General features: G+C 48.0%; 1 protein-coding gene across 2 annotated transcripts in view; it reads right to left on the bottom strand.

The window, feature by feature from the left end:
• Positions 1-22,756, bottom strand: part of ADAM33 (ADAM metallopeptidase domain 33) — a 109,942-nt gene that overhangs the window by 29,109 nt on the left and 58,077 nt on the right. Inside the window, exons 4-10 of one of the 2 annotated variants that reach the window (XM_083458642.1) lie at positions 21,073-21,151; positions 17,694-17,770; positions 9,849-10,038; positions 8,402-8,467; positions 6,083-6,154; positions 2,983-3,149; positions 1,998-2,082 (exon numbers count right to left, since the gene is read on the bottom strand). In XM_083458642.1, coding sequence (XP_083314768.1) covers positions 1,998-2,082; positions 2,983-3,149; positions 6,083-6,154; positions 8,402-8,467; positions 9,849-10,038; positions 17,694-17,770; positions 21,073-21,151 — 736 coding nt within the window. The remainder of the gene's footprint in view (positions 1-1,997; positions 2,083-2,982; positions 3,150-6,082; positions 6,155-8,401; positions 8,468-9,848; positions 10,039-17,693; positions 17,771-21,072; positions 21,152-22,756) is intronic. The other variant, XM_083458643.1, reaches the window with a different exon arrangement.

Below are 22,756 nucleotides of genomic sequence, written 5' to 3'. Positions count from 1 at the left end.
GAAAACCCTTTCGTCTTGCGGGTTTTCCGTCTTGCGAGGCATTCGTCTTGCGGGGTACCACTGTATCTTAGGGAGCAGGCTAGCAGGTGGGGGTCTGGTTACAGATGCTTCAGGTTGCGTTTTTTCGGATTACAGATGTGCCGAAACCCAGAAGTACCGGAATGGGTTATTTCCGGGTTTCAGCAGCTGCACATGCGCAGAAGAGCTAAATCACACTTTGCGCATGCACAGAAGTGCTGAATCGCAACCCGCATGTGCGCAGACGCGGCGCTGCGGGTTGCAAACACTGCTGGTTGCGAACGTGCCTCCAGCACGGATCACGTTCGCAACCTGAATGTCCACTGTTCTTGCATAATAGGAGCCTACACAACACAAAACACTGTTGCTGTATGTGGGTTTCAGTTTATTTGTTTTTTATCTTATATTTTGGAAATGGACATCCAGGTTTTATTTCCTTTAAAAAACTTTGGGGGGCCAAGAGAGCGGGGCCCTAAGCTATAGCTTGTTTAACTTATACGTAAATCTGGCACTGGTCTTCAGCATTTGCCGGAAGCTGTACAGCGAAGGAGCAGGGGGGACGGGACACACATGCAGGGGAAACCTCTTCAGGCTAAAGGAGAGGAGAACATCATAGAATCATAGATTGGGGCCCCCAAAGGTCATCCAGTCCAACCCCCTGAAATGCAAGCAAAATCAGGGCCACATTTCAGGGGCTCAGGTTTGGCTGCAGAACCCCTTTTAGACAAACTAAACCAAATCTACCCTGTTCCTGCCCCTAAAACCAAACGATGCTTCTCGATACGTTCAGCGGAGAGCCAGTGTGGTGTAGTGGTTAAGAGCGGTAGTCTCGTAATCTGGGAAACCGGGTTCGTGTCTCCGCTCCTCCACATGCAGCTGCTGGGTGACCTTGGGCCAGTCACACTTCTCTGAAGTCTCTCAGCCCCACTCACCTCAGAGAGTGTTTGTTGTGGGGGAGGAAGGGAAAGGAGAATGTGAGCCGCTTTGAGACTCCTTAAGGAGAGTGAAAGGCGGGATATCAAATCCAAACTCCTCCTCTTCTTCTTCTTCTTCTTCTTCTTCTTCTTCTTCTTCTTCTTCTTCTTCTTCCTCCATTGGCGATTTTTAAGCAGACGCTGGAGGGGTTCTTTAGCTTTGATTCTCGCATCAAAGGGGGTTGGACTAGATGACCTTTGCGGTTCCCTTCCAACCCTACAGTTCAAAGATTCTCCAATATCTGGGGCCTTTTCCCTGCAGATTTGGGATGGGAAGCCCCAAGACACCGAGACCGGCGGCTAACTGAGGTTGCACCTGGCAGAACCCGACTCTTCCTTCCCCCCCCCCCAGGCGAAGCGCCTCTTGCTCCCAAGGAGAAAGAGGATAATTTTGCACAGCTGAAGGAGAAGCTGTTGAGCAGCTTTCACCAACCAACCAGATTGCCATCCTGTCACTTGAAGCTACAACTCCTGAAATATACTCGGAGTCGAGAGTGGATTTCATGCTCTTTATTCAGCTCATAGTGGTGAGGAGGAATGGAAGTTCCCCCAGAATGTCTGCTTTATATACATTATTTACACAAAGGGCCCCATGTGATTGGCTAATTCCAGGATTCTCCTGTAGGCCAATCAGGTTGCGGATTCACTTCCACCTGGAGCTGGATTGGGTGGCTCCTGTGGACCAATCAGACTGCTGCATTCTGGATCCTATTGTTCTAGGACCAATCAGACTGCTGCATTCTGAATCCTATTGTTCTAGGGCCAATCAGACTGCTGCATTCTGAATCCTATTGTTCTAGGGCCAATCAGACTGCTGCATTCTGAATCCTATTGTTCTAGGACCAATCAGACTGCTGCATTTTGGATCCTATTCAACTCAATACATAACAACTCCCATCAGCCCCAGCCAGCTGATGGGAGTTGTAGTCCAAAACAGCAACCAGGTTGCAGAAGACAGCTCTAGATAGCAAGCGGAGGATGGCGGAGACACGATCTTGTCCTTACCATGCTCACCCCGCCAGAGTTTTCCGCACTGCACATTCCCTCCAGCGGCGCCATCCCAATGGTCGTCCCGACAAAGGTCATCCCGCTGTGGAGACAGGAGAGGGAAGGGGGAAAACAGAGGGAAGAGACCTGGGGTCGGTTTTTTAGGTTTCTTGCAACGTGCAGTCAGTAGCAGTGGTTACATAACTTTCTGACCACTGCTCCATAGCTATTGTTGTTATACAATTCCATTCACCATATAGATGGAGCATGTACTTTGGATTTTATATTGAATTGGCATTATAGTTCATGCGTAGAAAGGTAAAGGTAAAGGGACCCCTGACCATTAGGTCCAGTCACTGCTGACTCCCACCACTGCGGTGAGAAGGTAAACGGCGTTTCCATGCACTCTGGCTTCTGTCACGGTGTCCCGTTGCGCCAGAAGCAGCTTAGTCCTGCTGGCCACATGACACAGAGAGCTGTCTGTGGACAAATGTCAGCTCCCTCGGCCTGAAAGCAAGATGAGTGCTGCAACCCCGTAGCCGCCTTTGACTGGACTTAACCATCCAGGGGTCCTTTACCTTTACCTTTACCTAACCTTACCTCTTCCACTTTAAATGTCAGTATTCCCTGGGAAGGGATGGTTTGAATCCGTGGTGTGCCTCTGAGCCCATTTGCCACCTCAGTGAATACTGGGAACTGTAGTTTGCTAAGGGTGCTAGGGATTTGTAGATCCACAAGGGTTAAGCTACGGTTCCCAGGATAAATGGGAAAACGCAATCAATAACAACACACACTGCGGCTGGAAAACTGCAGTGCAAAATTCAGAGAAGTGCAAATTCTGGAGGATAGCTGCGTTTTGGTTCACGTACCGGTTTGGAAAAAATAATAATAATGGGTGGATCATTTCATTAAAATGCAGGGGAAATACCCTACACACATACACACAACCTGCCCCCTAGCATGAGCCAGCTTATCGATGGCTGCTTCTGAAACGACGACTCACGTCAGCAGCTGGGCATTGTCGTGCTTCTTCCGAGCCTTCAGAGACTTTTTCCACTGCAGGAAGGACATGAGCGAGGCGTGAGCGTCACTGCTCAGGCTGCACTGGTCCCTCTCGGTCCACACTTCAAGGCCGATCAGGGCCACTTTGATATTCAGGGACCTGTAAAACTGGGGAAGAGGAGCAGGAAGAGAGGAGGAGGGTTAATAATAATAATAATAATAATACAGTGGTGCCTCGCAAGACGAAAAGAATCTGTTCTGTGATTCTCTTCGTCTAGCGGTTTTTTCGTCTTGCGAAGCAAGCCCATTGAAGGATTAGCGGATTAGCGCTATTAGCGGCTTTTAGCGGCTTTTAGCGGCTTATCTGCTGATCGGATCAGCTGATAAGCGGCTTAGCGGCTTAGAAAAAGGGGGGGAAAGGGGGAAAAAACCAGCAGGAACTCGCAAGACATTGTCGTCTTGCGAAGCAAGCCCATAGGAAATTCGTTTTGCGAAGCACCTCCAAAACGGAAAACTCTTTCGTCTAGCGAGTTTTCCGTCTTGCGAGGCATTCGTCTTGCGGGGCACCACTGTAGTCATACCTCGGGTTGAATGTGCATCGGGTTGAGTGCATTCGAGTTGCGCTCCGCGGCAACCCAGAAATAATGGAGCGTGTTACTTCTGGGTTTCGCCACTTGCACATGCGCAGACGCTCAAAATGACGTCACATGTGTGCACAGAAGCGGCGAAAAGCGACGCACGCGTGCGCAGACATGCCATCACTAGTTACATTTGCTTCTAGATGTGAATGGGGCTCCAGAACGGATCCTCCAGAACGGATCTAGAGGTACCACTGTAACAGACCCATAGTTCACCTGCAAGATCACCTTGCCCACTTGACTACAGTCATACCTCGGGTTACAGACGCTTCAGGTTGCGTTTTTTTGGGTTACAGATCCACCAAAACCCGGAAGTACCGGAACGGGTTACGTCCGGGTTTCAGCGGTCGCGCATGCGCAGAAGAGCTAAATCGTGCTTTGTGAATGCGCAGAAGTGCCGCGTCGCAACCCACGTGTGTGCAGATGCGCAGGTGTCGGTTGCGAACGCTGCAGGCTGCGAACGTGCATCCCGCACGGATCACATTCACAACCCAAGCGTCCACTGTACTTCAATCTGTAGAGCTGGCCCTGTTACAGGTGCCAGATAATACCCCGCTCTGCATTTGTAAGAAATCAATCTTCCAGTGTGGCAGCACCTCTGGAACTCACCGCCTATTGAGGCAATTTCACTGTACACTTTCTGGACCCTTTTCAAAGGCCTCTTTGTTTATCAGGCAAGCCTCCCTGGACATTATTAGCATTGCTTTGTATTAAATTTGTATACCACCCTTCGTTCGAAGATCGCAGGGCGGTTCACCACGTAAAAATGCAATATGTATTTTAAAACCAATAACCTCCCCCCCCCCCCAGAAAAAAACCCACATTTAGAATGTTGGCGTATGTTTTAATCTGCTCTTAGTTTATTGCGGATTTTGACTTTTGCAAGTTTTAAAGAGTTCATTAGAGTTCGAAGGGACCACTGGGGTCATCTAGTCCAACCCTCTGCAAGGCAGGAGTCTTTTGTCCAGTGTGGAACTCGAACCCATAACCTTGAGGTTAAGAGCCTCATGCTCTAACTGATAGATATCCTGGCTTCCAGTTGTTTTTACTGATAGTTTTATTGGCTTGTTCTCTTTGTAAGCTGCTTGGGGGGTTTTGCTTTTTGAAATCAAGCCGTGTATAACTTTACTATACGAAATAAATAAGCGTGCTGTTAGCCCCCCAACACTGTTAAGTCAGGCATAATAATAATAATTAATAATAATAAATTTTTATTTATACCCGGTTCAGAAAACTGGGCTCAGGGCGGCTAACAACAAATTTAAACACTCAATTATAGAAGCAGCAGAAAATACAGTATAAAAACGTGAATAACAATAAAATTCAAAGTTCTAAAATCAATTTGGGGGAAATCCATCTAATAAGCATTAGATAGTCACCAGGGCTAGCTGGCTGAATTAGTCCTACTTGGGCCAGCGAGGAGGCCAGGGGAGAATTAGCTGTGGGGTCTCAGAGTGGGTGATCTTCATAAAAGGGGAGGGGGAGGGAAGAGAAGGGAAATAAAAGAGAAGGCTGAAATCAAATTAAAGGCCAGGCAGAATAGCTCTGTCTTACAGGCCCAACGGAAGGAGGTTAAATCCTGCAGGGCCCTAGTCTCATGGGACAGAGCATCCCACCAGGTCAGAGCCACCACTGATAAGTCCCTGGCCCTGGTGGAGGATAGTCTGACTTCCTTAGGGCCTGGGACCTCTAAACTAAGGTCCTCTGCAGGGCAGACCAGGAGAGGCGGTCCCGTAAATACGAGGGCCCTAAGCCTATGGTCCCCCACAACCCCCTGGGACTGGCGGCTGGTCCACTAGGGCAGGTGGGGCCCTGCCCCACTAATCTCAGTGCGCCAGCCCCACCTGCTTAACTTTTCCTTTACATCCAGCCCAGACGGCCAGCTTCCCCTTCCATAGTCTCTGCACTGGCTTTGTAGAACTCATCCAGAAGGAAGAGGATTAAACCAGAATTTCTTGGCTTGGGCTCTCATTGCCTCTGGCGCCACCTAGTGTCGGACTCCCTGCCTCCTGCCCTACCAGGTCTGATTTGCACCAGCCACCACTGCTGTGGACTACCACTCCCAGCAGACCTGACCACCGCTCCCTGATCATTGGTGGGGCTGATGGGAGTCATAGTGCAAAACACCCGGAGGGCACCAGGTTGGGGGCAGCTTGGTCTGCGCTGACTTATAGCACCTCTTCAGGTTTCAGAATGGAGCGGTCCTCAATTAGCTCGGCTGGTAAGAGTGCAGTGCTGATAACGCCAAGGTTATGGCCTGATCCTGATCAAATCATAGGATGCTGCAATGCTGGAATATGCAGCTGTCCCTTCTGGGATCGAACCTGCAACCTTGGCGTTGTCAGCATCATGCTTTAACCCACCGAGCTATCCAGCTCCAGGGCTCTTTTCATGGGCTTATGTCCTTGATGTTCAGAATAGGTAGCTGTGGATAACCCAAGTTTTGCTGATTGTCTCTATTACCTTGTCTACGTAATTCGCGATCTCCAAGATCCGTTGCTTGGTGTGCCCCAGATTTTGCTTTTGAGATGCAAACTGGGAAGGAGGCGGTGGAAGAGAAAGGGGAAAGGGAGAAAAAGAGAGGCAAAGGAACAATTTAGGGACATTTCTTAAGCTGAAACTAACACACACTGCTGGATGCTCTTTGAAGAATTACTTCCCCCATGATGCATGGAATCATAGAATCATAGAATCATAGAGTTGGAAGAGACCACAAGGGCCATCGAGTCCAACCCCCTGCCAAGCAGGAAACACCATCAGAGCACTCCTGACATATGGTTGTCAAGCCTCTGCTTAAAGACCTCCAAAGAAGGAGACTCCACCACACTCCTTGGCAGCAAATTCCACTGTCAAACAGCTCTTACTGTCAGGAAGTTCTTCCCAATGTTTAGGTGGAATCTTCTTTCTTGTAGTTTGAATCCATTGCTCCGTGTCCGCTTCTCTGGAGCAGCAGAAAACAACCTTTCTCCGTCCTCTATGTGACATCCTTTTATATATTTGAACATGGCTATCATATCACCCCTTAACCCCCTCTTCTCCAGGCTAAACATGCCCGGCTCCCTTAGCCGTTCCTCATAAGGCATCGTTTCCAGGCCTTTGACCATTTTGGTTGCCCTCCTCTGGACACGTTCCAGTTTGTCAGTGTCCTCCTTGAATTGTGGTGCCCAGAACTGGACACAGTTATGTGAGAATGACTGCGCTTAAATTCAGAAGGATCTGTCTTCATCCAACCAGCGGGTCCCAAACTTTATCAAGCCTTTGGTTCCTTAAACTCACCCCCAGTTCCCCCTACCCTAGAAAAAGCATTATTCAGAATAGCAGTTTGCATGACCTGGTAAGAAATATTATTACATTTGTATACCACCTTTCATCTGTAGACCTCAAGATGGTTCACAACATAAAAATACAAGGTAAAAACACAAAATACATGATGAAAACAAGAACAATACAATACAGTACAATAACCCCACTTCCTTGGATGAAGGGTAGTATATAGATAATAAAAGTAACAACAACACATTCAAAGCATTCCCCCAAGAATCCTGGATACAATAAAATTCAAAACACACTTTTGAAATTCAAAGCAGTCACAGCTGATTCACACTTATTCAGAATCTAATTGACACCAATCATTTTAACTCATTCAACAAATTCGATCCAATCTCACTGCCCCATTGGGGAGGAAGTACCGCCCACATTGGGAACGACCGTTCCTGATGATCCTTCATCTGCCTGGTGCTTTCCTTTTGTAGTTCTGGACTACAACTCCCATCATCCCCAGCCATCGCTGATGGGAGCTGGTAGCCCAAAACATCTGGCAGGGACCAGGTTGGAACAGGTGGACGTCAACAACAGCAGAAGACTTCTCCTGCTTGTGGTCTTGCCAGGGGCATCTGGTCGGGGAAAGAGGACACTGGACCTAACCTGAGCTTTGGACATTCAGGAAGTTTCATGAAGCCCCTGGCTCTCCAATGATCTCCAAGATTCAGTGCAGCATTGAGGACCACCTCTCCTCATTCTCTCCTACCTAGGACCACCAGAAGTCCTGATGTTTCTCCAAGCACAGGAGAGCAGGGCTCCTGCTCAATCCTGGGCCATCTCTAGGGGGAAAGACACACTCCCCAGCAGAAAGCTGGAAAACGCATTTGTGGACCCTCGTATCTTGCCACTTCTCATGAAGCATTGTGCGCCACAAAGCCAGGCTAAGGGCACATAGGTTGGCAAGATCTGGGCTGCTGGGAAGGTGGGCTTTGGAGTCTCTGGATGGCTGGACCACTCAGTTCACAGAGGAATTGTACGAAACCCTCTTTCTACCCATGCTAGCTCACAGCAATGTGATGTATGGAAGTGAAAGCTGGACCATAAAGAAGGCTGATTGCCAAAGAATTGATGCTTTTGAATTATGGTGCTGGAGGAGACTCTGGAGAGTCCCATGGACTGCAAGAAGATCCAACCTCTCCATTCTGAAGGAAATCAGCCCTGAGTGCTCACTGGAAGGACAGATCCTGAAGCTGAGGCTCCAAGACTTTGGCCACCTCATGAGAAGAGAAGACTCCCTGGAAAAGATCCTGATGCTGGGAAAGATGGAGGGCCCAAGGAGAAGGGGACGACAGAGGACGAGATGGTGGGACAGTGTTCTCAAAGCTACCAGCATGAGTTTGACCAAACTGTGGGAGGCAGTGGAAGACAGGAGTGCCTGGCGTGCTCTGGTCCAGGGGGTCACGAAGAGTCGGACACGACTAAATGACTAAACAACAACAACCTGACAGCAAAAATTCTCACCAGGGTGTAGTCTGCAACAATGAAGAGCTCCATGTATTTCAGGGTTCTCCAGGCATCTCTCCTTTTCTGAAAGACAAATTTGCTCAGTGTCACCAGGAAGGAAGGTATTAAGGAAGGAAAAGCAACTATTGTTGTGATCCACGCCAGGGCCAGATTAAGACCTTTAGAGGCCCTAAGCACTGAAAAGATTTTGGTGTCCTCAGATATGTCTCATTCAAAATATTAACAAGAAACCGTAAAATAAAATTTTATTTTTCAAAACCTACAGAACAATGGAAAATAATGTTCATTTTGGTATAGGTGGGTTTCGGTGGTGCTAACCTAAATTTCTGGTATATGGTTGAATCATTTCCATGAATTACTGGCACAGCCTGGACGCGACTCGCGACCCGGGAGCCAGACCAGGGTTCAAATCCTCGCTCAGTCACGAAGCTTGGTGGGCAACCTTGGCCAGCCACTGCCTCTCAGTCTGACCTACCTCAAAGGGTTGTTGTGGGGTGGGAGAGAGCTAGGGATAGCCACCTTTAGTTCTGGAAAGGTTTCGTTTTTTAAAAAATTATTTAATCATTTTTTCAATACAAACAACAACCGCAAAAGACACATACAACAAAAACCGTAACAACACTAGTAACACAATTTGACAATTCAGATTTGAATACACTGATATACCTATGACTACACCTTTTTAACGATATTTCCCCACCTCTCCTCCCCCTACTTCCCACCACTATCCTCCTCTTATCACTTAAATATTCCTTCCAGATTTCTTCATATTTATCCGTTCTTAATTTGCATCGACATGCAATTCATTCGTATGTAGCTAATCTGTCCATATTATCAATCCATGTGCTCAATGGAATCTTTTTGCGGCTCTTCCAATTCATCAAAACAAGTTTTTTTGCTTCTAATATAGCACGGGACATCCATTTACCGTATTTTTCGCTCTATAACACGCACCAGACCATAACACGCACGTAGTTTTTAGAGGAGGAAAACAAGAAAAAAAATATTCTAAACGAAATAGTGGATATATGATTTTTGTGGTTCATGCTGTGGCCACAGACATGTGATCTGACAGTGAGTTTGGAGTAGCCCAATGCAAAAATCCTGAGGATCCATGTGGATCCATGCTTTGTAACCACGGAGGAGGGAAGGAAGGGGAACCATGGATCCTCTGCTCACGACTGCAGCAGATCCCCCCCGCCTCCCGCAGGCATTCGCTCCATAACACGCACAGACATTTCCCCTTACTTTCTAGGAGGAAAAAAGTGAGTGTTATGGTGCAAAAAATACCGTATTTATTTTTGACCACTCCCACGTTTCCAGAATATAATTTAGAATTCAATTCAATTCCCTTATCCTTGCCGGAAAGGTGAGATGAACAAAAACCTGTTAGCTTCCAAATCTGGGATGCTGCCCTGTCCACTTATCGCGCGCAAAGGCTTACCCGCTGATGTGCAGGCGGTTTGAAGGACCGGGCGATATCGGCTACGCTGCTTTGCATCTGGTCACCGTGCCCACAGGTCCCGCCTTTGATTGGCAGGTGTTCTGCCCTATAGACGACGTGAGGCTCAGAGTCCGGGCTGGCTGGGGGTTTCAGGTAGTAGCTATCGTTGTGGTTGAGCGTGATCAGGCCACTGGCGGAAGAACAAAAGAGCGCGATTGGAACAACAGCCGCCATCTTTAACAAAGAGTCTGGGGAATTTATAATTCATCTTGGAGACCACTGTAAGCAGATGAAAACATTAGCAGGGTTGCAATAACACTTGTAACTTAGCAAATACTATGGAGATGATGGGGTAATATAAAAGATGGACTACTGGATAATATGAAGTTGAAAAGGTTGGTAGTAGGACCCACGGAGGGGAAAGTGGGAAGTCCAGAGATTGGGAGGGATCTGTAAAGATGGATAACTACGGTTGTATTATTATAATTTTATACTTCTAAAACCAAATAAAAATTATTTCAATTCAAAATCATCATCATCATCTTACAATGACATGAAACCTCCTGCAGCTGCTATTATTATTATTATTAAAGTTTTTAATGTTTGATGTTTTATCGTGTTTTTAATATTCTGTTGGGAGCCACCCAGAGTGGCTGGGGAAACCCAGCCAGATGGGTGGGGTATAAATTCTTCTTCTTCTTCTTCTTCTTCTTCTTCTTCTTCTTCTTCTTCTTCTTCTTCTTCTAGAATCATAGAGTTGGAAGAGACCACAAGGGCCATCGAGTCCAACCCCCTGCCAAGCAGGAAACACCATCAGAGCACTCCTGACATATGGTTGTCAAGCCTCTGCTTAAAGACCTCCAAAGTAGGAGACTCCACCACACTCCTTGGCAGCAAATTCCACTGTCAAACAGCTCTTACTGTCAGGAAGTTCTTCCTAATGTTTAGGTGGAATCTTCTTTCTTGTAGTTTGGATCCATTGCTCCGTGTCCGCTTCTCTGGAGCAGCAGAAAACAACCTTTCTCCCTCCTCTATGTGACATCCTTTTATATATTTGAACATGGCTATCATATCACCCCTTAACCTCCTCTTCTCCAGGCTAAACATGCCCAGCTCCCTTAGCCGTTCCTCATAAGGCATCGTTTCCAGGCCTTTGACCATTTTGGTTGCCCTCCTCTGGACACGTTCCAGTTTGTCAGTGTCCTTCTTGAACTGTGGTGCCCAGAACTGGACACAGTACTCCAGGTGAGGTCTGACCAGAGCAGAATACAGTGGCACTATTACTTCCCTTGATCTAGATGCTATACTCCTATTGATGCAGCCCAGAATTGCATTGGCTTTTTTAGCTGCTTTTTTAGCTTTCTTCTTCTTCTTCTTCTTCTTCTTCTTCTTCTTCTTCTTCTTCTTCTTCTTCTTCTTCTTCTTCTTCTTCTTCACCCACCCCTCACCCTAAGGCCTCTGGGCAGGTTACAACATTAAAACACAATATTAAAAACCGTTTAAAGAAAAGAACAACAGCCGTGATCACGACAGAAACGTCACAAGGTGACTTGTGCAGGTGTTATGCAGCTCCTATAAACAGTGCCGGTTGTGCATATCTAGGTGCAGATGGAGCAAGGCAATCTCGTAGATAAACAGGTCCAAAGTTGCTAAGGGCTTTATACCGTGGTACTTTGGGTTACAGCAGTGGTGTAGCGTGGGTTGTCAGCACCCCGGGCAAGGCAAGTAATTTGCGCCCCCTAACCCGGGGCAAGACAAGTAATTTGCGCCCCCTAACCTGCCACCGCTGCCAGCTTCTTCTTGCTGCTGCCTGGGCTGGGCTGGTGTGGTTCTCTCCCGCGGCCGCTGCACTGTCCCTCCCCCAGATAGTCCCTCGCTCTCTCTCCGCACCGCATGCCTGGCACCCCCCCCCCTCCACAGTGGACAGCGACCCGGTGGCTTGGATCGGATTCGCACAGCCAGCACTGCAGTGAGAGAGAGTGAGTGAGCCAGGTAGGGGCAGAGAGCTAAGAGTGCGAGCACGCCCCCCCCAGATGTCGCGCCCGGTGCAGTTGGCCCCCCCTGCACCCCCCACGCTACGCCACTGGGTTACAGACACTTCAGGTTACAGACTCCGCTAACCCAGAAATAGTACCTCGGGTCAAGAACTTTGCTTCAGGATGAGAACAGAAATTGTGCTCCGGCGGCGCGGCAGCAGCTGGAGGCCCCATTAGCTAAAGTGGTGCTTCAGGTTAAGAACAGTTTCAGGTTAAGAATAGACCTCCAGAACGAATTAAGTTCTTAACCCAAGGTACCACTGTATATAAGGGACGCGGGTGGCGCTGTGGGTTAAGCCACAGAGCCTAGGACTTGCTGATCAGAAGGTCAGCGGTTCGAATCCCCGCGACAGGGTCGCACCTGGTCCTTCAGGGGCACAATTACCCCATTCAGGACCAGGGAGTCCCCCACACCCACCTACCCTGTCCCCCCAAAACAGTACTTCTGTCTTGTCAGGATTCAACCTCAATCTCTTAGCCGCCTTCCATCCTCCAACCGCCTCCAGACACTCCACAAGCAATCGTTTCTCCACCGCCTGCAAGTTCACCTGCATTTTTAAACCTCAGATGCCCATGAACCTGGAGCTTTCACCACTGCAAAGCAAACACTGCATGGTGGCGAGATGGCAGAAGACAAGACTAAAGAACGGGACTCAAACACGGGGAGACTCAGGACCAAACGCTCAACTCAGCCATGAAGCTGAATGCAAAATATGCTGCCCAGTCCCCACATCTCAGCCAAGTCCACCTTGCAGGGCTCTTGTGAGCCACACGGAGCCAGGGCTGGTGTTTCTGCGAGGCAGGCGGCAGGGAGAGAGCTCAAGACAAAGCAAACGATGAATACATTCACCCAGCCTGCACATTCCAGTCCTAAAACTTTGTTTTCCCCCGAACTATGTTGTTCTGGCTTTCCACAATTACTCCAGGGGAAAGGAATGTCTGTGCTTCTATTGTGGCTGGCCTGAGTTTACCACTCTGTAAGCCGGACGGGGATGGGCATGGGGTGGAAGCTTGCCGAAGATGCCTCAGAGATTTGGTCCGCCCCCACAGCTCCCTCTTCCCACGCAAACAGCCCAGAATAGGAGGCTGGTCCAGGAGGGCAGTGCCGCATCGACCTTGACTTAAACCTCTCAGTGGGTGGCTCTACCTGTCGCTGGCTCTGGCGCCCCCTACTGCTGGTCTCCACGCCTCTTGCCCAACCGGTCTCAATGAGCCCCAGGCCCCGCCTATGCGCCAGGATCGCATTGCCCCAGTTCAACTCTAGATGGCGATGTTTAAGCTGCTGGGAAGGTGGGCTTTGGAGAGCCCACAACCCTGCAAGGTTGTCCATTCCACAATCAAGCAGTGTCACAGAGGCAACAAGCTTACCCACTCCCTTCCATCCCACGGACCCGATTCAAATTGCCACAAACACCTTTCTGGTTTTTGAGAAAGAAAAATAGGATTGGGAGCGCTGCACCCAAAGCTCTCCTCCCACCAACATGGCACACCTGATGCCTGCAAATTGAGACCAGGCACCCTTTGAAAACCCCAATCCTACAACATGGTAGACAGACAGACAGACAGACAGACAGACAGACAGACAGACAGACCAACCCCCGTTGGGGTGGGGAAACAGACAAAAATAACCCGGCTTGTGTTTTTGCTAGAGGATAAATCTAAAGCAGTGTCGGCCAAACTTGGGTCTCCTGCTGTTTTGGGACTACGGTTCCCATCATCCCTGACCACTGGTCCTGTTAGCTAGGGATGATGGGAGTTGTAGTCCCAAAACAGCTGGAGGGCCAAGTTTGGCCAACACTGATCTAAAGAATTTCAGGCGTTTTCTAAACATTTAGAAATAAGAAGGGGCTTGTGGAAATCAGGGAGCTTTGCAACAATTTGCAATGCAGCTGGAGAAGAAGCGCAGGAACTGGCTGCAGGTTCAATCCTGGAATGGGACAGCGGAATATTCCGGCATTGCAGGAGGTGGGACTAGATGATTCCCAGTATCTCTTTCCAGGTCTACAATTCTATGATTGAAGAAAGGACAGACAGACAGACAGACAGAGAGGACACAAGACGGTGCCTTATAGTGAGTCAGACCATTGGGTCCATTTGGCTCCGTATCATCTACACTGTCTTGTGGCTGCTCTCCCAGCCCTGTTTGGAGAGGCTAGCAGCAGGAATCGAACCCAAGACCTTCTGCAGGAAAAGCAGGGTCTCTGCTGCTGAGCTGCAGCCCTTCCCCGGGGGGAACAGAGGGATCCTTGCAGGATGCAAGAAATGGGATCTGCAAGAGATTAGACCACCCTCCCAGTTCAGCCACAGCCTCCAGCAAGAAGGACACAGGGCAGCTCTCCAGCTAGCGCGAGTCATCTGAGTGTCCGCTGACATCCTGACTCCAGAACGAGTTTTGTGTATGTGTGAGAGAGCGTGTGCGCATAGCTGAGAGATGACCTCACCCGCCGGCATTCCTCAAGATGCTGCTCAGGCCCAGGAGTTATTTTGAGTCACAGAATCCTGGAGTTGTGGAGTTGCGAGGGACCCCCAGGGATCATCCAGCCCAACCCCCTTGAAATGCAGGGATCTCGGCTCGAGCACCCATGACGGGTGGCCATCCAAACTGTGCTTCGAAACCTCTAAGGGAGGAGAGCCCACAGTCTCCCGAAAGGACCGTTCCCCTGTCAAACAGCTCTCGCCGTTCTTCCTGATATTCCGTCGGAATCTCCTTTCTTGTGAAAGGAACTGCAGGGTTGGGAGTGATAATAATAATAATAATAATAATAATAATAATAATAATAATAATGCAGGGGTCCTGCCCACAGCCGTCCCTGGGTGGACTCGAACCACCAACCTTCTGGTTAACAGCCAGACACCCTGATCCACTGCGCCACAGAGACCTCGGACTACGTTTTCCCGGATGGAGGATGGAGAGGTCTTTGTGGTTTCGTGGCTTCGTGTTTTAGTGCGCGTTTTGTATTCCCCCTTTTGTAATTTTCTGTTGCAAACCGCCCCGGCATCTTCAGAGGAAGGGCGGTTTACAAATTCAACAAGTAAATAAATAAATAAATAAGCGCCGGGGGGGTCAGACTAGATATCCCAGGGGGGTCCCTTCCAGTTCTGCAATTCTATGTGGCCTGGAATCACAGCCTGCCGGACGGAGGGAGGAGACGCACCGATTGCTCCGCCCACTTTTGTGTCTGGCCACGCCCACCACCGGATTTCCACCACCCTGGAATGGGAATGCGTCCCACGGGGGGGGGGGTAAAAAGTTGCTTGTTTATTTATCTGTTGGAAGGAATTCAAAATGACTTGCAGTCCTAAAAACAAGGCGAGCCAGGGCAAAGGGGTGAGTCTTCAGCATCCTCCAGAAGCTGTGCAATGAAGGTGCCAGGTAGTTCCTCCTTTCTCCTGTTGAAAGGAGTTCCGCACCACAGAGGCCACCACAGAGAAGGCCCTCTCCCACGGGGCTCCCTTTGAGCTTCAGCTTCCGAGGGTGAAGGAAATAGCAAGAGGACAAAAAAAACAACCCATCTCCATTTCTGGGACAGAATGACTCCGTGAGGCTGTTCAACTGGCTTTCATGAGATAAGGTTGAATTGCCTGACAGCCTTGGGCCTAATCCTATTCTTCTCCAGATAACATTACAAATACCCTTATCAAAAGCCACTTGAGGTCATTTCATTCCTCCATCCCAAGGTTTGGGGTTCGGGCAAGGGGGAAAGTCACAGCGGGATTTCCCCCAAACCAGCCATGATCCAAACACCTACCCCCACCCTGTGGGGCCAGTTTGGAAGGGAAATGGTTTACCCCCTTATTTCGCAAATCACTTTCCATAAAACACCCCAAAGCGATTTAACGATACAATGAAAACGTACAAAAAACACGGTTTCGTCCAGTGCCGATACAGAGCAGATTCAAAGTGTCTGCTTGCTGGGAAAAGAAGGAAGGTCTGAAATAATCATTAGAAAGATAAGAGATAAGAGATAAGAGATGGTGTCTGCCTGATATGTCGCAGAAGGGAATTCCAAAGGTAAATGGATGACCAAACCAAAGATCCGATTCTTACACCCTATGTAATTTGGTGCTGGGACTTAGCTCTTGAAAAAGTTTGTGTGAGGGGTGAATTTTTTACATAGTAGTAAGTAATAGTAATTCATTATTTGTACCCCACCCATCTGGCTGGGTTTCCCCAGCTACTTGGGGGGCTTCCAACAAAGATTAAAAATACATTAAAATGTCACACATTAAAAACTTCCCTAAACAGGACTGCCTTCAGATGTCTACTAAATGTCAGATAGTTGTTTATGTCCTTGACATCTGATGGGAGGACATTCCACAGGGCAGGCGCCACCACCGAGAAGGCCCTCTGCCTGGTTCCCTATAACTTGGCTTCTCGCAATGAGGGAACCGCCAGAAAGAAGGCCCTTGGAGCTGGACCTCAGTGTCAGGGCAGCACAATGGGAGTGGAGACACTCCTTCAGGTATACATAGCAGTGAGGGGAATGGGCAGTGTGGTGTAGTGGTTAGAGTCCACTGCAGGGGGTTGGACTAGATGACCCTTGGTGTCCCTTCCAACTCTTATAGTTCTAGAATTCTATGTGTCAGCCAAAGACCTGGAAGAGACCAGGGTTTGAATCCCTGTAGAGCCACGAAGCTCCCCGGGTGTGACCTCAAGGGCTGGTCACTGCTTCTCAGCCTAACCTACCTCATAGGGTTGTTGTCTGGAGATTAAAGCGAGGAGAGGGAGAACCATGCACGCCACCTTGGGCTCCTCGGAGAAAAAAGTGAGCTATAAATGTAATTAATAAATACATGGCGATATTGTTAATTAGAGTGCCCAGGTTGCAGGTTCGATTCCCGCATGGAACAGCTGCATATTCCTCCTGCAGGGGGGTTGGACTGGATGACCCTCAGGGTCCCAACTCCACAATTCTATGATATTTTAAGGCAAAACCACTACGACTAAGAAGTCTTTAAATCGCTCACCCCCCAGAAAAATGAATACAGTGGTGCCTCGCAAGACGAAAAGAATCCATTCCACCTTGCCCAAATCTTGCAGGATAAGGATACCCATACGACCCTGAAAGTGGCTAGGTTCCTGGTCGCTGTCCTTACCCAAAAGCGTTGCCAAGGAGCACCACAAGCTAGTATGCCATTCCATCTTATAGTATTTTATTGTTATAGTAGTGTTTTAGCGGCTGTTTTTTCCCACGTGCACAGGCTGTTATTTATGTCTTGTTTTTATCTGTATGGGCCTACGGCCGTAATAAATTATTATTATTATTCGTCTAGCAGTTTTTTTGTCTTGCGAAGCAAGCCCATTGACGGATTAGCGGATTAGCGCTATTAGCGGCTTTTAGCGGCTTATAGCGGCTTATCTGCTTATCGGATCAGGGGATAAGCGGCTTAGCAGCTTAGAAAAAGGGGGGGAGGGGAAAAAACCCGCAGGAACTCACAAGACATTTTCGTCTTGCGAAGCAAGCCCATAGGAGATTCGTTTTGCGGAGCACCTCCAAAACGGAAAACTCTTTCGTCTAGCGAGTTTTCCGTCTTGCAAGGCATTCGTCTTGCGGGGCACCACTGTACAATCTTCAGGGGCCATTTTCATGCCAAGAGACAAACAAAATTCAACCGGGCCAAAGATTCCGGATAAACGCTAGACACAATCGCTGGTCAATTCCAAGACTGATATGGTGGGAGAGCCAGGAAGCTCTGTCCAAGTCGCCCAGAAGGATTTAGGTATATCAGAAGGAGCGAAAGGATGGCTGTCCTCGCAGGGAGGACCAGTGGCTATTAGAACCCAGTCTCCCTGCATCACTTTTCTTACCTGATTCCAGAGCAGGTACTCAGGACCACCCAGGAGCCCTCGTACCCTCGGACGTGGCCATGGTAGTAGCAGTGTTCCTGGAATCAGAGGGAACAGATGGGAACTGTGGGTTAGGCTGGTAGTTTTCTGCAGGGAAAAGTGTGCGGATTTTATACGCAAATCTGAGAGGCGGTCAGATGAACTGAAACCGGCCAGGGTGTCGAGATTTCGGATTTTGAAAAGCAGCAAAATTCCATCATGGATTTTTTTTTTTTAAAAAAATCATTATTATCAGTCTAAATTTTATCCCAACCCCCCTTTACTCTAGTGCAAACCTAACTCTAGAACAGGGGTCTGCAACCCGCGGCTCTGGAGCCACATGTGGCTCTTTTACACCTTTGCCGCGGCTCCAGGGCGGATACTAGCGAGGGGAGGAGGCGTATTGTGCACCCCAACACTCCCCACTGTGGCCGGCGCTGTACTGGCTGTGATGTCGCATGGGGGCGGTGCATGCGTTAGTCACGCACCGTCCCGATGTCACCTTCCTGCCCGCCTGCCCGCTACATTGTAAGGGGCATGTACGCTCGTCACTGCATTGAAAGGGGGCATGTACGCTGGTCACTGTTTTGAAGGGGAGTGAAGAACACACACACACAAAATGGTAACTTGTTAATTTAACGTTTATTTCTATGAGGAGGAGTAATTCTGAGGGGTCAAACAAAGAAATAATAAAAAAGTGACAAAAAAGTTATTTTTATAATGACGAGTTTTGCAGCTCCCAGTTTTTTTTTCCTTTGGAAACAGGTCCAAGTGGCTCTTTTTGTCCTAAAGGTTGCAGACCCCTGCTCTAGAATATACATTTGAGTACCCATTGCAAAACTGAGAGAACGCTGAAGGGTGACTGTGGTTTGCTTTGTGCATCGTTTAGGAAAGTGCAAATTGTGATTGTTAAAAGAAATTTATTGTTGTTATTGTTTCCACTTTCTCACTTTTAATTGCAGGCTGAATATCAGCAGCCCCATTCCGCATGTGCTATGTGGATTTTGTTGTATAGAGCTTCCAGGTTCAGGAAAAGTATACCTTTGAATACTAGTTCGCTGCGCAACAGCAGTAAATGCCAGCAAGCTGTCTATGCAGGCCATCTTGTGCTTCTTTGCAACAAAAGGTAACCAACACATCCCTCCTGCCCTCAAGGTTTTTAATGCTAAAGTTAGAGCTCAACTGCACTACGGAATTTCAATCAAGAAAGTGCAGGCAGCCCTTCTATTTAAGATTTTTGCTGTAAGATATGCTGCGTATCTTACGCAGCCCTCTGGCCAACATAAGCCAGAGACAGTTGCCTGAACAAGTTTTCTTTTATGTTGGCTAAACATTTGTTTTTCAGCTGACAAAGATACTTTACTTAGCAAAGTTCCGTCCGACTCCTTCCCTTCCCCAGGGCTACAACTGTTTTGCACAAAGTTACGGCAACTTGGGCTTTCAGAGCATCTCCTGGGTGCTGTGGCTTTTCCAAACTAATCTCAGTAGTGGAAAAAATATGTTCCCTTCAACTCTCTTGGGCGCAGGGATTTAACCCAAATTATCTACAATTTTTGTTTAACCCGCAAGAAAGAAGGGCTTTTTCGCTGGCTAGGTTCAATTCTAATCCTTCTAACCTCCTTTGGGGTAGGTTTGCGGGTATGGCAGAAGGAGATAGGAACTGCCCATGCGATGCTCACCTGGTGGAAACTCTAGCTCACATGGCCTTTAAATGTAAAACGTATGATGATCTCCCCAACAATTTCTAGACCATCTCTGTATCCCAATATGGAAACCAGAGACAGAGGTTATATCCTTCCTATTACAGGGGAGAGCTCAGGAGCTCACCAAGACAGTAGCTAAGTTCCTCTATTTGATTTTTTTGCCGCCAAAATACGCTACAGGATCCTGCCCTTGCTGGAGACCCACAGAAGTGAAATTGTTTGCCTCCTTCTCTTCCCTTTTAGCAAATGACTGTATTATTGAAACGGCGATAAGATTGCACTGACCTATTTATTCTGAATGTTTGTAAATGATGCCAATTAAGATTTGATGATGGTGATGAATACTAGTTTCTGCAGGGCATCCTTTGCCAACATGGTGCCCACCGGATGTTTTGGACTACAACTCCCATCAGCCCCAACCAGCCCCCAGGTGTTGTTGGACTACAACTCCCATCATGTCTGAGCATTGGTCCTACTAGCGAGGAACAACAGGAGCTGTAATCCAACAACATCTGAGGACCCAAGGTTGAAAATATCGGCTCTAGACTGTGAACTTGTCATCCAGCGGGCATGCAAAACAGGACGCACACTCTTTCCCATCCATATTTCCCAGGACTTACCAACAGCTGTCTTTATCAGGCTCTATTGGCCCTTGTCCAGCCCGTTACCAACCCCAGTTCCCGAAATCATGCCATTAGGCCGTGCTTCAGCACACTGTGTGTTCTTACAGAGCTTTGAAAATCAATAAATGATCGCAATGAGCCAATTAAGGGCCAACTAAGCCATGTTAAGTGGTCGTGAAAAAATGATGATTGGTTTGCAGGATTAGTCATTCCAAAGCAATCTCTTAAGTTGCTCCAGCCTGGGGTTTCTGTATCTTCACAAATAAACCCTTTTCACCAAGCATTGAGATGGAGGGACCACCCTGATTTCTGAGGATGGAGTGATGGACAGGCATTTGGCTGGCTTCTCGGTTCTCGCATCGTGATTTTTGCCGGCGCCTGCTCTTGGGATTCAGTGCCCACTGCATGAGATTGTTTTGCCACTCTGTTTTATGCTGGAATTCGTTTACTTATCACTCGTTGTTGTTGTTGTTGTTAAATTTACATACCGCCCTATACCCAGAGGCCTCAGGGTGGTTCACAGAATAAAATCAAAACACAAAGCCACAAAATACACAATCAAAATAAAAACAACCACCCAATAACTAACACCCCCCCCAAAAAACCCCCACATTTTAAATTGATACTTGCTGCCCAGCTCTATCTGGTTGCCAATGGTTACTGTTAATTTGATTCTGAATTGATTTTAGAATGTATCTCAATTAATTGACTGTGACTTTATGTAAACTGTGCTATTTTTACTGTTGTTAGCCGCTCTGAGCCCGGCTTTGGCTGGGGAGGGTGGGATATAAATAAAATATTATTGTTGTTGTTGTTGTTGTTGTTGTTGTTATTATTATCTTCTCTATCAGTTTGGCGGTTTCCTCCTCCTCAAAGCTCATGTTACTGCGTTTCATTGTGTTATTCTTTGTAAGCCACCCAGTGAAAGCTGCCATTGGGTGGCACATCAATGCACTTGATAAAGGAATTAAGTGCTGCCCTGGCGCTGCACATCTCAACATCGCCAATTTCCCCAGCCTGACACATCTTACTTACCGTGAGGTTCGGTGAGACGGTCACGGGCTGCCCTCCCTTTTCATAATGGGTTTCCGTATAATCTGGTGACAGTAGCCTGCTGGCAAAGAAAGGGAGAGTGAGTTCTCGGATGAAATATGTGCGATGAAGTTCCTGTCCATAACCTTTTATTATTAATCATGTTTCAAATTTGTAGAGTTGGGACCCCATGAGACATCTAGCCCAACCCAGGAATAAGGAAGCATCTCCAAGCCATTTTCAACAGAAGGCAACAGAAACCGTGTACAAAACCATTGGACATATAAAAAGAAAACCGTGGCAAATGCAAAAACAATAGCACGTTGTTATGCACTGAGTTGAATAGGATCCAAAATGCTGTAGTCTGATTGGTCCTAGAACAACAGGATTCAGAATGCAGCAGTCTGATTGGTCCTAGAACAACAGGATTCAGAATGCAGCAGTCTGATTGGTCCTAGAACAATAGGATTCAGAATGCAGCAGTCTGATTGGTCCTAGAACAATAGGATCCAGAATGCAGCAGTCTGATTGGTCCTAGAACAATAGGATTCAGAATGCAGCAGTCTGATTGGTCCTAGAACAATAGGATTCAGAATGCAGCAATCTAATTGGTCCACAGGAGCCACCCAATCCAGCTCAGGTAGAAGTGAATCCGCAACCTGATTGGCCTACAGGAGAATCCCGGAATTAGCCAATCACGTGGGTTCCCATCGTGTAAATAATGTATATAAAGCAGACATTCTGGGGCAGGGGTCTGCAACCCGCGGCTCCGGAGCCGCATGTGGCTCTTTTACACCCTTGCCGCGGCTCCGGGGCGGATTCTAGCGAGGGGAGCATTGTGCGCCCCGACACTCCCCACTGTGGCGGGCGCTGTACTGGCTGTGACATCGCATGGGGGCGGTGCGTGCGTTAGTCATGCACCGTCCCGACGTCACCTTCCCGCCCGCCTGCTACATTGTAAGGGGCATGTACGCTGGTCACTGCATTGAAAGGGGGCATGTACGCTGGTCACTGTTTTGAAGGGGAGTGAAGAACACACACACACAAAAAGGTAACTTGTTAATTTAACGTTCATTTATATGAGGAGGAGTAATTCTGAGGGGTCAAACAAAGAAATAATTTTTAAAAAGTGACAAAAAAGTTATGTTTATAATGATGAGTTTTGCGGCTCGAGCCCAGGTTTTTTTTCCTTCGGAAACGGGTCCAAGTGGCTCTTTTTGTCTTAAAGGTTGCAGACCCCTGTTCTGGGGGAACTTCCATTCCTCCTCACCACTATGAGCTGAATAAAGAGCATGAAATCCACTCTCAACTCCGAGTATATTTCACACGTATAAAACAAATTCAGGTACGGCTCAGCAAACAGGCTGTCCACACAGGAACCCTCGGTTGCACTGAAACGGCATTTATTCCCACCCAAAATCCCACTTGGCTCTGCCTTAAGTAAAGGATTTTTGCAGGTTTCTGAACAGAGGCCGTCACTAACAGAGAAGGCGCTCCGTTTTCCTTCGATTTGAGAGGCCAGAAATTCTTCCCACACCCCAAAACTCAGAACACAAAACACAGCCAAAGGGGTCAGTTGAAGAACTGCCTTAAATGGAGCGATGTGGCAGTTTTTTCGCTAAGCCAGGCACCCGGGGAGTCGGGAGAGGATCTCTCTCTGATGAATCACAATTCCCCCCACCCAAAA

Source organism: Podarcis liolepis (assembly GCF_965112155.1).
Source record: "Podarcis liolepis genome assembly, chromosome: 9".
Taxonomy (NCBI): Eukaryota; Metazoa; Chordata; class Lepidosauria; order Squamata; family Lacertidae; genus Podarcis; species Podarcis liolepis.
This window is presented reverse-complemented; position numbering and strand designations above follow the sequence as displayed.